Raw genomic sequence first — 17,461 nt, 5'->3', positions numbered from 1 at the left:
ATTTTCATTAGGGTTAGGAGTTTTTTCTATTATTTTTAAATACATGGGAGACATTTTACTTGCTTTGTGGTTTTAGAGCCCTTAGGATACAGGTCTTCAAGCTTCTTTGGCAGCCATGTATGATAGAAATGGTTTTGAATGAAAGCTAAGCTTCTCACTGAATCATACAATTCAAACAACGAAGGATTTAGAGAAAAATATTGAGATATTTACAGTAAGTTAATGGAAACTGACAACACCGTGTGGATCCTAGGAAGGAAGGTTATACAATCACCAAGGCAGGTATATGGAAAGTGATCATCAAGTTAAGATTAGAGCTATCTAGATACAAAGTAAACACCATAGAGATTTTGTAATACGTGTTATATGAAACACTAGCCGCTAAGCAGTTCTCAACAGAAACTTATTTTTTCAGATTGATGTAACTGATAGACAATTAATTAGCATTTTCAGGTCTAATAGGCCAGCAGATCAAAAGATCTCATTTATCCATAAAAAGGAAAAAACCCCCAAACATAATGTGAGCAGTTTGCACACTGCCCAGGCAAAGTATTTCACCTGGCAGTGTTGTCTCCAGGAACGGGCTATGCCCGTAAATCCTGAGGTCCTCAGTGCTCCTGTTGAAGCTGCAGACTGAGGGAGCTGCTGTCGGACTCTCACAGAAGCACAAGGATCATTTATCTTCCTAAAAATATGTAACCGTGAACTCCAGGAAATGGTTTAGCTCTTAAGTGAGCTCCTATGACATACAGTATGAAGGAAAGCAGACCAGAGGATTACATTGCTTTTTTTTTCTGTAGCCTTACAAACTATCAGTCATTTCATCTTGCACTGCACTAGGCAGTTTTCAGATAGTAATTATTTCAGCCCATTCCCACTCTGGGCAGGGGCTGAACTGGTAATTCCAATTAAAATGAAGAAGATCAGACAGTTATTTCAGTTAGCTTCAATAGAAAGAAAACAGCCTGTCTGCTGAAGGTTTTAAATTTCCCAGGGCTGTTGAAAAAGCAAATTAAAAAAAAAAATGTTTTACTTAAGGAACTAAACATTTGCCCGTTTAAAGAGGAAGAAAAGGCCTTCCTCTAGGGCAGAATACCTGGCAGGAAGTGGGGGGGTGTGTGTTTGTTTGGGGGGCGTGAGAAGAAAATGGTCGGTAAATTGGCTCCTCCTGGAGCTGTGAATACACACAATTCTGTTTCTCAGACAACTGCTTCCAAAAACAGGCAGCAAAAGAAAACCAGCAATACTGCAGAGGCACATTAGTGGTGATCCTCCAGGGCTGTAGGAATTTCAGCTTTCTTAGGGAAGGCACCCTGCAAGCACATCCCAAGTACCCGTCTGTTTAGAACAGAACTGGGGGGCGATTTAATTTTCTTTGGGAGACTGGGCTGACTTGTGGTGTGGTTAACTTCTATAGGCAAGCAGATGTTAAACAGCCTCTTTAAAAGCTGTTGCTTGCAGTTTGTTATTGGTTTAGTTTCTAGGTCAGTTTTCAAGTCAAGCCAAAAGAGGCTATTTATACCAATCATTTGCTTTTACCTCTTTTAGCACTAATGGGGACATAAAAGCAAATGGGTGCCCTAAGCATCTCTGGGTAATTTCTATAAACAAGCCATGCACAAGCTGGGAATTTGGAAGAAGAAAACCCAAACTGCAGTTGAAGGAGGTAGACAAATGTAATAGTAAGGACTCCAGAGTAAACCTTGGCATGATTTCACCATCTTCATTGTTTTTCTGTCAGCAACAAGCATTTTCAAATTGGATTTGAATCTGAAGGCTCTTGAAGGAGGAAAGGTATTTTCTTGTGTTACATTTCATACTTCAAGCCTCAGATCTGCTAAGAATTACGTATGTACTTTTAATAACAAGTAGTTTCCCTGCTCACTGCCGTGCAAGGGTTGAAGAGTTGAATACATCTCAGTCACACGCTAAGTTTTTGAGGGTCTCCAAGTCAATGAAAGCACCTAGGGCTTAATCCAAGGCTCCTTGCAGATAACAGTGACCCTCCCATTGATTTTAAAGGCTTTGGTTCAGATGCCTTGCTCATTATCTACCAAAACATACACATTTTATTCTACCATTAGAAAATGTAGTATGTTAAAAAAAAACCAAAAAACGCAGCCAGACAGAAAGGGAAGTTGTTTTGACAGAATATCATTCCTGTCAGACATGAGCCCGATGGGTACAGAAAGAGCAAAAAACCATCTCATCATGCCAGCAGGCAGAAATGACAAAGCAGAGCTTTAGAAAGACTGGGGGGTAGAATGCTTGCAGGGCCACAGGAAACACTGCCTGAGACACACAAAACCGCACACTTTTACAGATGGTGAGCATGGGGCAGTGCTTTAATTGCAGGACCACTGGACCTGAAGAAAGAGGGTCCTGATCCTAAATAGAAGCCAATAATCCTTGAAAGCTCCAGGGCAGTCCAAATATCTGTAGTCCAAGCCCAAAGAGCTCCCTGAGGAAATGGAGACAGGTATGCATGCAACTGGTTCTGTGTTTCTCTAGATACCTGCAACACCTGTCTTTTCACACACGCCTGAAAAGCTAATCCCACAGCTCATCTGTTTTTCAATGCTTAAGCTAAGGGGGAAACAGAAGTGGCAGCCTAGCTCCTGAAAAAACTAGCACCCAGCAGATCAGCATATGAGAATAGACCAATACTTAGATTTGGTTGGACTCCAAAAGCTTATCATGCCTGGAAGCAGACAAGCAGGATTGTGGGGAGCATCCAGATGGAGAAGATTATTACTGCTTCATAATGAAATGCTCTAGCATTCTGAATTAATCTGTTTTATGATACAAGAGAAGCATTGCTAGTGTACTTTCATTAATTGTGCACAGTTTTACAAGTCTTTGTGAAAACCAGACAAATGTAGACAGTCAGGAGGTTGAAAAATATGCTGGTCTTTAAGCAGATCCTGTGTGTCATACCCATAGCTAAGACTTTAACTGCTATTTGACTATGACACATTGGTTTCTGTTTACATAAATACTGCATAAATTCCATATGCTTCTGATTTGAGAAGAAATTTTTACTTTTAACATTGCAGGATATTCCTTGGGCAGGAGGAGGAAATTATTTTTGTAGGAGGTAAACACAAGACTGGGATTACAGTAAGAATAAAATCAAAGAGAAACCCTTGTACAACTTCCTATAGTCAATTTGCTCAGGCAAAGCGGACTATGGGCCAAGATGCAGCTAAAGACTGAGAAGTGTTTAACATGACAAAAATACTGGACTTAACTAAAATCAGTTCTGAAAATAGTAACTAACATGAAATGAAGCAACTCCTAAGTTACACTCTAATTCAGAAGGCAAAAGGAATACAGTCTCTGCGGCAGTCTACATGCTTTGGCAGGGACGGGAAAGCCATCGGAGACTTCCAGAATGAAATAACGTCTCAGCTTGGCACAGGAGCAGCTGCATTACCAGCTTCCACAAGATTTGGTCATCCAGTTTAAACTCAGCTACAAATCTTCAACACATCTGTATTTTTTCCCCTTATAACACAAATGTAAAAATTAAACATTCAACAGTTCAAGTTGACTAGTATTTTTTAAAGAAAAATGCCATAAAAGTAATTGGGAACTTAAATTATTATAAATGCCAAGATTTGTCAGAATTGAACAAACAAAAAAACAACTCCCAAAACAAACAGAAAAAACCCACGTTGACACTAAATGGAAAAGAACATACACAGCATGGCCCAGAATAAGCAGAAACATCTGAGACAAAGTCCTGAGCAGCATGGAAGCCTTAAAAAGGATTTAGGTTAAAATGATTCTTTCTGGATCAAGTCTGCAGCGATGATGTTTAGGGAAGCATTGTGCAACTGTTTGAAACTTATGAAGATGCATTAACTGGTGGGAGTTTGATGGATAGAAATATTTAATATAATGCATATATCAAAGCTCATCTAGTTCTGCCGAGTTAGAGTTCTCTAATTGGTTTCCAGGGGACTTGGATTAAGCCCCAGTTTGGGAATAAAAATACTGTGCAAAAGAATAACTGAAATAAAAAGTCTCCAAATCTGTTAGGGATATTCCATGAAGGATAAATATATTTCATCAGCAAGGCAAGCCAAATATTATCCTTTTTACCATGGCCTATTTGTACTGTTAGAATTTTTTTTCCCTTAATTCATTTTCAGAGCTGCCACCATCCCCCTCCAAGAATATTAATGGCAGCAAAGAGCTTCACTGCTTTGCCCTCTCCTTTTCCTGCTGAAGTCAGTGTCTGTCTTGCAGCTGACTTCAAGAGCAGCAACCTCTAGCCTTTTTCCGCTTTCTTTGGAAGATGAAAGAATAAAAAGAACTATACACAGCAGATGCTAATCACATTATTTAATCCACACATCCTTGCAATAAAAACCTAGGAAGACAAGTACATGCCATTTACTAAGTCTTCTGTATAGCATTTAAGTTTTCACAAGCACATTCCCTTCACCACCTTAATGATTCTATCATCTCCTCTCACAACCATGTTGCTAAGGAGAAACTATTATCATTTAATAGTCTTCAATAGACTGAATCTAAACTACAGAGAGACTAAAGATTTCCCCAAGCCATACAAGAGTGCGGCAGCAACAGTTAACTGATTCTACACGTGCCAACCACTTACCAAGCTGCTGTGCTGATCATCGCTTCTCCTTATTTTTATTCTCAACAGAATGCATACAAGGGAAACAACATTGGCGTCAAGTAAGTGGGAAGGACCAGAAACAGGCTAAAGAGAAAAGTAAGTGGAGAATTAAACAGCTGAAAACAGTTCTCAGTGCTGACAGAGCCACATGAAGCAGGATGCCCTTCATTTTAGTTTAGAGTATGAACACATTCTCTTATGTAATAAGGTCATTTTTTTCAGAAGTTATTTGACCATAATTGTAATTTTGATGGCAGTAAATTTCCACATCCAGATGTGCTGAGGAGATGTTTTTTCCTTGAGTGGTTTAATTTTCCTCCAGGCAAAGGTTCACAGTAACCTTGCATGGCTGAGTTGAAGCCAGCCAGTGGCACAGTATGGTTGACATAGCACTGCTGCGGGGAAGCGATGTCACCAGCAGTGACAGTCACTGTGGGCCCAGAAGGGAGGAATCCATGTGAGAAACAAGGAGAAGGAGAAAGAAAGAGCTGTAAAGGGGAACTAGAGAATGCACAGTGACAGTAGCATAAGTCAGAAGAACTAAGTATCTTCTTAAAAATGGAAGTTTAAAGGAAGCCTCTGATGTACCTGGAAAATATCTGCGCGAGCTGAAAATCTGGAATAATGGCATATGGGAAAGGGAATGAGCTGTTGCGCGCGCTTGTCAAGGTACCTACACATACAGCAAACATTTTAGCATCACTGCATTGGAAAAGTGCAGGGGGCAGGGTAGAGCGGGGAGTGAGGTGTGTCCTTCCTTCCAGTGTGTGCATGGGAGAGACCTCCTACCCACTGTGCCCTTCGGCAACCAGTCACACAGTATCGCTGCTGGTGCTTCAAGCCTGCACCATGATACGGCCAAGGCCGTTCTCGTCACTCAAAAGGCAATCAGCAGTTTACAACAGAGATGCTATGAATCAGCCTGAGACAAAGAATCCCCTATCTGTGACTGTATATTGCTCAGGCTGAAGGATTTCATTCTGTAGAAAAGGGGACTTTAAGAAGCAACTCCTGTATGAAGTAACAGAAGAGAAAATAGTATCACAGGATTACAAAAAGGGATGAATCACACCACACTGCTAACCAATTCTTCTCAGAAACCAACAAAACCCTAAAGAATAAATCAAGTCAAATAATTTTTGTCTCACACCTAATTCTGGTATTTTCTGGGACTCCTAAAGTGAGCCTCTGGCACAGTCTCACTATTGCTTTTGCATTCCTTGCAATTAATTTTCTTTATTTTGCTTTTAAAAATCTGCATGATTAAACATTTCAAAGGGGTGCATGCAGATAAAATTGCCATACATATTGAAAGATTAGCCAACCAACACCCACTTTCACAAAAAGGAGAGTAAAATGCCTGCTGCTGTCATTACAGCTTCATTTCTGGTCAACAATGTCTCTAACTGACAAAACATAGCCATCATGGACAAGAAAAGAACTTCGTAGGAAATCTTGTGGGGTGCCCCAGCTTTCCATGGACCATGAAAGCCACAGTCACAGAGGCATCTGCATATCCTCCTTTATCCATGGACTAAAAGTCCTCAGCACTATCTGACTTTGAAATCAACAAGATCATCGCACTATGATGGCAGACATGCATTGCAAATACTCTTCTTGTTTTAAAAACAACAAAAATACATACAGAATAGCTTTCCTTTCCAAACTTTAGTGAATTATCCATCTGATCTTCATCGATATTGTAGCCTCTCTTCTAGTAGGAGACACAAAACTAGGAATTTAATTGATGCAATTTCTGTATCTTGGCCCAGTAGCAGGACTTCTATATTATTAAAATCTTTTCAAATAAGGATTTTCCAGGAATGCTTCTATCTAACTGCAGGTATCAACACGATTCCTATTTGCCCCCCAATTATAAATATTGTCTTCTACATGGGCTGTACCAGAACCCAACATGCACAGCAGTTTTTGCACTTAGCTGTAGCGTATCACTGTAGCTAAGGAGCTGTAATTGTGTACAGTTAGTTGGAAGAGTATTATAAACAGATATAATAACTGAATGAAATAATTCAGAGTTATTACTCATTATTAATAGTCATCTAATGAACGAACGGTGATTTAACTATCAGTTGTCACAGCCAGTGACAGTAATATCCACTACAAATGACAAAATCTTAGTTCTCAGGAATACACATCCTTTTTCCAGCTATTTCCATCATGTCAGTGGGACTCCTTGTAGAGATTATGACTATCTGTGTGTCACTTTACCCAGCTGGCACCTTTCTGTCGTCGTTCCCCCCCCCCCCTGCCCCCGCCCCCGCCAGATATGAAATTCCACTCTGCTCTCCTTCCATATCCCCTTGCTTATCTTCGCATTCCCTGTCTTTTCAGCTTTCTTCCCTCTATCCTCCACACCTGCAGAAACCACCATATTCCTGTGCAACATCACTCACACCTACCATCACTGCTTCCAAAAGGAACATGCAATTATTCCTGATCTTGCAGGCTTGGACTCACAAGACAGACTCGTAGCTTTAAGAAACACCTTTTACCATCTGATGCACACACTGGCTTTACATATAACTAGATGAAACTATGGTGGTTAAGACAACACTGTATTCAAAGAAGCTCATGGCCAACAGGATCCCTAAGCACAGCCAGTCAATACCAAGTTCTTGCTCAAAAGACCACTGTGTATTGAGTTACACATATGATAGGAACCAACAATGCTACAGGCATCCCTGTAGCTTTTGGACATTAAAGCGAAAGTCATCTTTCATAAATCTTGCTGTTTTCAGCTGTCTGTACACAGAGAAGACCACCTGTTTCATATTATTTTCAGTCTTAAACATTGGTCTCTTGCATCTCTCAGCATCACCTTCAAGTGTTTTTAATACAGCCTTGCTTTGGGGTTCTGCAGCAGCTGAAGAATGCGTGATGCTACCCAGTGAGCTGCCAGAACTTCACGCTTCAGAGAAGCTCTTGAAGCTACATTTAAGTACTCACTATAGAGAATGAACACAGATTGTAACAATCACTGCTGCATGGAAAATGCTGCGACAAAAGACACGACCCCTTTCACAGTACAAATACGCTGTTCTCCCACTTGCCGGGAGCAACTCACCATGTTCCTTTGGAAAAGGCTACAGCCTTCTACTTAAGTGCTACTTCGGTTGGTGGGTTGGTTTTTTTTAAGCCAGATGGGGCAAAAGATAAGCAAGTCTTTACTAATTCCTGAAAAAGCATGTCTGGACTCTGTTTTCTCCTTCTTAAGAAAAAGAATTCCCTTAATTTCCTTCCTCATGTATATGATTTTAACAGGTAACCTTCCTTCTCATAGTTGTATTTCAGCCCTGATATTAAAAAAAAAAAAAAATTAATAGAAAAATAAAGAATTGCTACCCAAACACGTCTCTTCCTGAAACAAAACGCTGCTCTCTAGTGGAAGATGATGATATGATCTAATTTCATTAGAAGGAATGTTTTAAATTTTTCATTTTATCAGTTACAGGAAAACTTAATTCATTTTCACAAGCACTGACATATAAGAGTAGTAGGACTGGTTTGTTTTATTTCAGTCTTTCAGATTGTCCTGTGAGATTTTGGTATTTATTCCTCAAGATAAATTTGCTATACATTTATATCAATACTGTAATCACAACCAAATAACCTGACAAGTATTTGTGCATTAAAATATTAACACATTTTCTAATTTGATCCCTTTTAGTTTTTCTGTTCTTAGACAATATAAAAAACACAAGCCTATTTTTCTTATTTTCATATGTTTTTTCCACATATTTAATAACTAACAGTCTTTTCTAGGTCTCAGTACAGAGCTTTAGCTAACCGTTTTGAAGATACAACTTTAATCAGTTAATCCACAGAATTTAGGCAAATATGCAGATACTATGAAAATCTTTATCCTGCTTGCTTATACTGAAAACAGTGACAAGTGGTCAGACATCAAGGAGTATTTGTCCTGAAGGAACCAAATTTTATTCTACTTGTGGTTAGTTTATAAAATACAGCATTAATTTCTTTTTTTTTTTTTTTTTTTTTTAAGCGTAGATAAAGCAGAAAAAGGAACTGCCCTCCATACTAAATTTCTTCAAGCTGTGGACCAAAGCAGCACAGTTCTAGATTTATTCCCAGCTTCCCATATTCATGACAGGAAACCTATATAGCACGTGCTTCTGTTTTCTTATCTCTCTACAGATAAGAGACATGTAAAGTAGTTTCCTGATAAACATACTAAGAAAGTACTTTATTACTTTTTTTTGAAAAGGCACTTCATAAAAAGAAAAAAAATGCTCTCTGCTTATTGGTTTACTAATTAATTTTAACAATTTTTGCCTGCATACTTCTTCCACCGTAAGTACTCTTCCCATTAAATAGAAATGCTATGGGGAGAGAATAATTTGTCAGAGGATATGGGTGAAGCAGTCACAGATTGCTAATTAGTGTAAACCTCATCTGCAAAAATTATAATCCCATCAAGTCTGTATCTACTCTTCTGTCAAAATTATGTAGGCTATATACATTGTAGAGCAATATTATACAGGCTTGCAAAAGCACTCCAGCTTAACTTCAACCACCAACAACAGCTGCTGCACACCCTACTCAGACAGCCCTGCCCAGCTCCAAAGCAAATGGCTGTGGCCCCTGGATATGCGCTCCTCTTTCCTGAAGGTTCTTAGCTGCATCTTGCCATCCATGCAGCCATCACAGAAACGCATTGCACAGCAAACAGCTAACCCTCCTGCAACCATCTCAGGAAGCAGAACTTTGCTTAGCTTCTCCATTTGATGACTGCTTTGTCCTCTCCCCCTTCACTTACACTTCTGCTCAGGTTCTGCTCTGTTCCCATCGCTGAAGAGATCCTGCCCTCACCATCGAGCTCAGCCGATCCCTTGGTACGAACAGCGTGCTTCAGTTAACTGCAGCCTTCTACCTACTGCCAGTCCTCCAGGCTTCTCCATCCAACTTGTCACCAGACTAGCAGGTCATTTTCTGTGTTCCAATCAGAGGGACCAAAGATGGGGTTTCATTTGTTTGTTTTTAGGGCAGAGACAGACATACAGAAGATCCCTCCATCTCCAAGTATCTACTGATGTATTTTTAGAAGTAATTATTCAGCTACTCCTATTGTTAGACAGAAAAGTGGAGATGGAAGGTTTTTTTGACCCACTACACATAAAATCAGAACTCCTAATCTTCAAAGAATACAAATGAACAACGTATCTGCTTTGCCATTTACTTGAGATCAAGACAGAAAGCTGTTTTCAAGTTTGAGTGCAAGTCACACAGTATTTTCAGTAGACTTGAGAAAAAAAATAATCAAGGATCAGTTTATAAATAATGACTTATTGAGGAGTTTCCAAGCCTGACAATTAAGCAAAAGTTTACATTTGTTTTAAAACAAATTAAACATATGGATAAAATTAGAAATCAGGATATGGATATTCATAATTAACTTAATGAATTTTGGTGGCGAATTCTTGCTTCCTTAAAAATGTGCTGCCAGCAGTACCAAAATGAATCAGGGTTCCCATCTCAGGCCTCCCACGTGCAGCTGGCCTTGCTGCCTGCCTGCTGCACCATTGGCTATGCAGTTCATACTTGAGATTCTTCAGCAGCCCTACTATTCTAAGTTCAATGCATATGTTCTACAGGAGCCAGACGGTTTAAAATTTTAAGGGCATCTGGTGATCAAATCTGAATGATAGTACCTAATTGTTCCCATAACCTAATTAGTAGAGATTTTAGCATTACATTCACAAATGTTTTTACTGTAGTAAAGTTTGTGTACTGCAGTACACAAACAATTCTGAGACATCATAAATGAATCAGTGATGCTTTTCCATGTAAAGACACGTTGGCTGTCTGGGATGTTCTGTTCTAGGGCTTCTACTGTCATCTAGTAATTTTTCAGAAAAAATTTCTTGAAAATTTAAATTAAAATGTACATTTTAGGAAATACCCCAAAGTTCTGTATCTTCGACCATTAAAAGAAACCCTTAAAAAAAGCTGCTTATGAGTGAAATCCAACAGCTAATTTGTCTACTGACTGTACAGAAAGCCCAAACAATAATTACTAATCCAGATTTCTTGTAAACAATCTATTTTTGGCTGAAATACTTATGAACTTAATAGCCTGCTCAGAGGGAAAGATGTGTTTATATTTACCTTAAGCAAGATAGGCTTTATATTACATATTCATTTAGGTTGTAAATACCTGAGATTTAAGCTCAGTAATTCTCAACTGTCTCAACTAAGCAAATGATGGAGATGGAGGTTAGGTCATCCATAAAGTTATTATGCACAAATATAATGCATCAATAAGCAAACACAAGGTTTACATTTTCTTTATCTCTGCCTCTTTTTATTGTCATATTAAAGACAATGATAACAGATGTAATTTACTGAATACTTTTTACACATACAAAAGAGTAAACCCACCATTTAAATAGCAACATTTCACTATATTTAGAAAAAAAAAAAAAAAAAAAAGAGAGACAAAGAAAAAAGAGGTGGTTAGTCATTCCAATACCAGCTCCACCAATTTACACCTTCAGAAGAATCTTTATTCACAAAAATACCAAGCACTTTCACTAGAATTTCCCATGGTAAAATGAAGTTCTTATCCACAGGAAAGGTTTAGGGGCTTTCTCTCCATTTGGCCCCTACCTGTCTTACACTGACATATTTAAAAAGAAACAGAGCTAGACTTCTATACAGACAAATCAGAAAGTGGCAATCTCACTGAGATCATGAAGAAAATTTAAATTTATTCTGAAATTTCTGTTGTTAAAGGGAGATAGCAAAATATATATGGCTTTTAGAGCAGATACTAAATGCGTTACATTCTCAATCTTTACCTGCCAAAATCTAGGCGGAAGTGTATCTTAGTATCACATTGAAAACACAAAATAATTTGAGAATAGCTATGTTGAATTTCACATCAGGTCTTCTCTGCATGGAGGATGATTTAAAAAATAAACAGCAGCACCTTTAGACTTACGTCCTCTGACCATAGCCTTACACTTTTTCTTTTGGTTGCTACATGAAGACAAACTGCAGCACAAACTTGTTCATTTTCAAATGCAAGATCATTCAGTGGCCTGCTTTTACTTCATAAGTGTGCACCTTTAGCTTTTTTTTCCTCTACTTTGCTTCTCTCCGACCTTGACCTGTGTTATGAGCACACTGAATATCCAAACAATGCTGAGAAGGAAACACTAAGATACCTTCCCTCCGTAGCACCAGAGTAAATTTAAACATACTACACCAAAATAATTTAAGATTTTTATTCATTCTGAAAACTACTCTAGTGGGCTAAAGATTAAAATACTTTCAAATTATTTCAAGGCAATGCAGGAAAACAGCTCCCCTTTCTATTTCTACTGTATATATTAAAATAAAACTAGGTTGTTCAGATGATCCAGCTCAATTATAAAACTTCCGTAAAACTAAGACTGCTGTAAATTACAGATTCCAGCAGTGTAACAGCTGCTATAATATTAAAAGCTATTTATAATTTGTAATGTTTTTGTAACAGTCTTCTCAGAATTTAGTAACAGCTTTAGCATTTGCAGATTCTTGCAGGTACATCCCAAAGCAGAGTCCTGGGGAGCAAAACCATTTACTGGATGATAACTTGGGATAAAAGAAAAACAATTAAAAAAAAAAAGCAAAGAGCAAATATTTCAAACACTTTTAACAGCACTCCTGAAGTTTAACTCAGTATAAATGAATGAAAGACTCAGTTCTAGCTTTCTGAAGTCTCTGTTCTTACCAGCTACAGACTGACCTCTGCAGCTCCTGTTGAAAGGCCATCTCCAAATGCACTCTGTGCAAGCTCACAGAACTCTTGCAGTTTTGGTTTTATTGATCACATCTGAATAGATGTGTCTAATACTGAGTTAATAACAACTTCTACCCATTAACACAAAGATCTAATTCTAGCACAATGAAAAAGAAAATTTTATCAGCTGAAATCCACTTTATTTCCACTCTCTGGTGCAGAGAAGCCTCTCCTTTCAGGGTCTGTAGTAACAACAGGTGGTAAATAATTGGGCAATTCTTTTGATAGTATTTCACTTACCAATTCACAGTTATCGAGACATACAGAACTGATAATACACATTTCTTAATTTAAATGATGTTTTCTGCTACTTCTTGTTTTGCTATCTTGTATTATGTCCAAGTGCTACGTAACAATGGGAATATGAAATTCATTATTATCAAATATCAGAGGCCTCCTAGGAGGGGTTGATTCTTTGTCTGCTTTGTGCAACAGCTTAAAAAGTCCTGTTCCAATATTCATCGGAATTCCCATGATGATGCACTCAGAAACACCTACGAAAAAAACCAAACATGTTGGACATCTGACAAGTAAGGATTCACATTTTCATTTGCCCATTCTGTATGCATTGCCTATCAAACCTCTTTCAAGCCTACATGTTAAAGATCAAGGTCTCTTCACTAGATAAAGTTAAATTTTATGGTCATTGGATCAGTATGTTATTTAATTTGTGTTGTTTAAATTCTAGATGAAAAATTGCAACCTAACCTAAACACCTTCTCTAGCAATGGAAGAGCCTCAGAAGGTTTGTTTTTGGAGAAGACACATTCCACTCAGTGCCAAGAGCAGAAGATGCAAGGCAAAGTTACTTTATGTTCATCCTCTGACTCAGTGCTAAGACTTCAGTCAAATCTGGCCAAGTTCCCTTGACATGCCCGTAACTTCCCAGTGAAAGAGGCATACCACTACGTTAGCTGTACCAATTTTTTTGCATTTTTACAATGCAAAAAGTGCATGTTTTGAATTTAAAGATTTAGTCTGTCCCAATTATTTTTGATAGCTATAACATTTTCACAGAAATGTGCTGACACATTTATATTCCACATCTACTCATGTATACAACTTTTCCAAAGAACATTCCACATTAAAAGCAATCTATCAGATACCAGTGGTTTTTTTTCCTCGGCATACTGTTATGATCCAAATGACACTTTCACACATTCTCAGGAGTATAAGAATGTTGTCCTTCATATAAATGTTTAAGAAAATAACAATAAATAGCTTTACCTTCGAATGCACAAAAGATGAAAATCAATTTGCTTAAAATTCTGGCAAGATTCGATTGGCAATTTAAATGTATATTAATGAAGATTCTGTATTTTTGCTCTTAGACCATTGCTGCATTTCTACTACATATTTTCCAACGTTATGCACTTAAAAATCTTGTGCAAAATAGAATTCTTAGGAGTTGCTTACTGTTTATTTAGGCCTCTACAACATGCAGGTTACACAGATAAAGGAACCACCTTTCTAATACCTAGCAGAATAAAATCTATCTGGTTTTGCACAATAACCTTTCACGCTGAGCCAACCTCTGAACCATGGAAACTGCAGTTAGATTTGGGAATCCTTCTTCCCTTGCAATACTTCCATGTATACAAACAGAAGCCCTTCCTCCCCAACTTCCTTTGGCCTCATGGACAAAATAATAGTTTGCAGCATCTGACAGCAGTCACATATAGCAGGAAATGCTCAGACAGAACGTGCCATTATAACAACCAAGTGTATGTATCTTATGTACTTGCTCAGACTAATGTATACTAGAGGCGAGAGACAATTTTATCAGAGAGCTGAAGATAATGATATCATTGGTGGCAGAAGTGCCAGGAGAGCACACTCCGCTCTAATGACTATCCAAGACTCCTCCAGTGCAAAGTCTTTTAACACTACCAGTTATAATCTAGTGCATGTCTAAACATCTGGCTGACAGCTATGAACTGCTGCTTTCACTTTCAGCTGGGTGAAGATCGGTAGAGGTGAAGCTAGTTGTACCGCTCTTATTACAAAGTTTATTTTTGACACTTCCCTTCCAGACCACCTCCTCATAAATGAGCATCACAGCAGTGATCTGTAGCTCTCAGTTCCCATTCTTAAGTTACAAATGAAAGTGCAGTTGGCTACTCTTTGGGAAGGGGATAGAAAGGTAAAGTAAATCGACTATATCTCTAAGCAGTGGCTTGCACTTGCTGATCCTGCTTCTACAGAGGATGCTGCTGGAACTGGATGTACTCCTCTGCTCTAGTTTCAACCCACTCTGCCCACTGAAATGTGGCACCAGCAGTTCTCACAAGAAAATGCCTGTCTTTATGTAGGTAAAGCAGGAATCAGCTGTTCCCCATTTTCTCGGGGGGAAAAATGCATCTTACAAGACAAAAGGGACTCAAAGGCCAGATGGTCTAAAACTATACCCACGCATTCAGGAGAAGCACTGACTTGAGATGCCATTCAGTTCAGCACCTATAGTTCATTTTGGGTACATACTCATTTTTCTTGGCAAAGTTTGCAATTTTTTCCTGCTATGGAGATGCAAAACCATCAGTGTGTAAGAGTTTCTTTTCATAGCAATTCAAAGAGATAACTAGTGATGGCCAGGTCAGGCAGCTGCACAGCACTTTTTTGTACAAGGAAGCCAGTATCATCTCTTCAGTTTTGGAAGACAGACAACAATTTTCTGTTTTGTCCATTTCATTTCCTTATTTGAAGTAAAGCATATATATAGAAAGCAACATGAAAAGATCTTTGGCTTCCACATTATTCAAAACAAGGTTTTACCAGCTCAAAGGCGACTTAGAGAAAACATTTTATTTTCCTTACTGTCCAGGATGGAATCAGTCTCCCAAAGGATCTTTGCTTTAATCATGGGCAAATAATTAAAAAAAAAAAAAAAAAAGAAAGAAAGAAAGAAAGAAAGAAAGAAAGAAAGAAAGAAAGAAAATCCCACTCTTGTGGAATGCTGGACAGCCAGAAAGTGGCAGTGTTCTTAAAATACAAACTAGTAACACAAAGGTTTCTAACAGATTCCAGATATTCAGAAAATATACTGTCCACAAAGCACTGTTAATTGACTACACTTTCTAAGACCACCTACAAATACATACAAACTAGTAAACCTTAACATAATACATTCATATTTTTATACTTCATTAGCACCCAGAAACCCTAAATGAGCAGTTACTGCTCCAGGATGGTATGCCTTACATAAACAGGTGTTGAAGAGGGTGAAACCTGCTTGACTACTTTTCTCTGTATAACCTACTAGATAGAGACTTGTTAACAAATCATTCCAAAATGTATGTAGCTTAAAGGAGAATGAAATCTGGGAGGAATGGGGACAAAGGAGTTTAAAAAAAGAAAAATAATTTCAATTCCAAATATTAGAGTCCATGGCAGAAATGCAAAATTAAAAGACAAAGAGAATGACAAAACTCGTCTATCTGAATTTTGTTTGGCTCTATGTACATGTGCATGCATGCACTTGTGTGCATGTATACATATATTTTTAAACTTTTATCAGATTCTTTCATTAATTCAGCGAGAGTATGATTCAATGGATGTTAATGAACCTAACTTTAAAACTGAAACCGACACATTTAAAAAGAAATTTCTCAGGACAGGGATCTCTGTTCTGTTAATGAATGGAGTACTGATAAAAAAGGCTTCTAAATAAAAAAATCACCACCCCACAATTTTTATCTATTTACATCAGAACTAACTGAAGAGAACAAGAACTTTGTGCTTCTGTTTATTTCTAGTTACAATCATCAGATAAGCAATCATTATGCACAGTATGATATTCACCTATGCTACCTGAGACACATGTCTCTCTACTTCTTAGTAGGAATGAAAAATGAAACCTAAATACTAGATTCCTTAATAAGCTCTAGGTGTTGAAGATATACCACTTTCAAAATTGAAAAAACAGAACTACCAATAGCAGGACAAATTTCCTGGTATTGCACTGAGCTATGTGGTGAGAAGTAAAACCAAATTACTAAAGTCTACTTTAAGAAACATACAACAAATGTCCAACTGACTTCGAGATCTCTGACTGAGATTAGAAGTAGAGAAACATTCACCAAACCTCTAGGATTAAGAAGTATGGATTAGCATCAGGCCTGAAGTTTTTGACATGTAAGCTGAACAGAAAGCTTAACAAGGGCAAAAATCCAATGCTTTGAAGAGGTTTACAGATGCTGGGTAAGGACCACAAACTGTAGCAGAATTTGCAATACCTACCACAAACAGAATCCTTCTGTCCAAAGTAGGCAGCGTCAAAGAGATGGTCTGCAGTCTTTTCAAAAGAAGCTAGCATCAACACACTTTCCTTCATTTTTGCCAGTCCAAACCTAGTAATGCCCAGCACTTCACCCTTGATTGATGGAAAAACCCAAAGAGAGACTATCATAATAGTGGCTGGAGGTCAGTTATATTTGCTAAAGAAGCAAATCAAACGAACAACAGAAATGTAGTTTTTATTCTAACAAACAAATGAAACAAGTAGTAAGTAAAAAGGTTACTATCTACAATATATCATTGTCATAATATGCTGCTTCACAGTTAAACATCCCGAAGGTTAATAGTTTGGTAGTAATCAATATTTAAATAAAACAGAAGTGATTATTCATACATAACAGAAGCTGTTATAAATCGTGAATAGATTTTTTTATTATTTTTTTTTTAAAGCACAAGTATTGGAAAGATTGAAAGAAACATGGCCATGAGAAAAAACACAAAATTATAGAGTAGTTGTTGAGCTACAAATTTTATGCTTAAGCTACTGCCTATTGTCTATTGTTAAATCCAACTTCAGCTGCCAGGAGATTACAAAAGATGTTAAATCTTCATTTTTTTGCTCTCCAGAAAAAAAAGTAATTAGCTTTTTACACCAACTTGGTTTATTTCTGCCTCTGTTTCTAACAAACATCCTGATTATAACAGACAGTGCACAGAAGCACAAGTCAGAAGCACGGACAAAAGAATGCATGCTA

At 37.8% G+C, this 17,461-nt stretch overlaps 1 protein-coding gene across 7 annotated transcripts in view; it reads right to left on the bottom strand.

Moving 5' to 3' along the window:
• Window positions 1-10,289: 10,289 nt before the first annotated feature.
• Window positions 10,290-17,461, bottom strand: part of POLR3A (RNA polymerase III subunit A) — a 41,049-nt gene continuing 33,877 nt past the window's right edge. For 4 of the 7 annotated variants that reach the window (XM_075025645.1, XM_075025646.1, XM_075025647.1 and 1 more), the window contains 2 exons: window positions 16,710-16,842; window positions 10,291-12,967 (listed from right to left, as the gene is read on the bottom strand). In XM_075025645.1, coding sequence (XP_074881746.1) covers window positions 12,819-12,967; window positions 16,710-16,842 — 282 coding nt within the window. In that variant the 3' untranslated portion in view covers window positions 10,291-12,818. Of the gene's footprint in view, window positions 12,968-16,709; window positions 16,843-17,461 lie in introns of all 7 variants that reach the window. The other 3 variants (XM_075025648.1, XM_075025650.1, XM_075025652.1) reach the window with 2 other exon arrangements.

The sequence above is a fragment of the Buteo buteo genome, chromosome 4 (genome assembly GCF_964188355.1).
Source record: "Buteo buteo chromosome 4, bButBut1.hap1.1, whole genome shotgun sequence".
In the NCBI taxonomy this organism is placed as follows: domain Eukaryota; kingdom Metazoa; phylum Chordata; class Aves; order Accipitriformes; family Accipitridae; genus Buteo; species Buteo buteo.
This window is presented reverse-complemented; position numbering and strand designations above follow the sequence as displayed.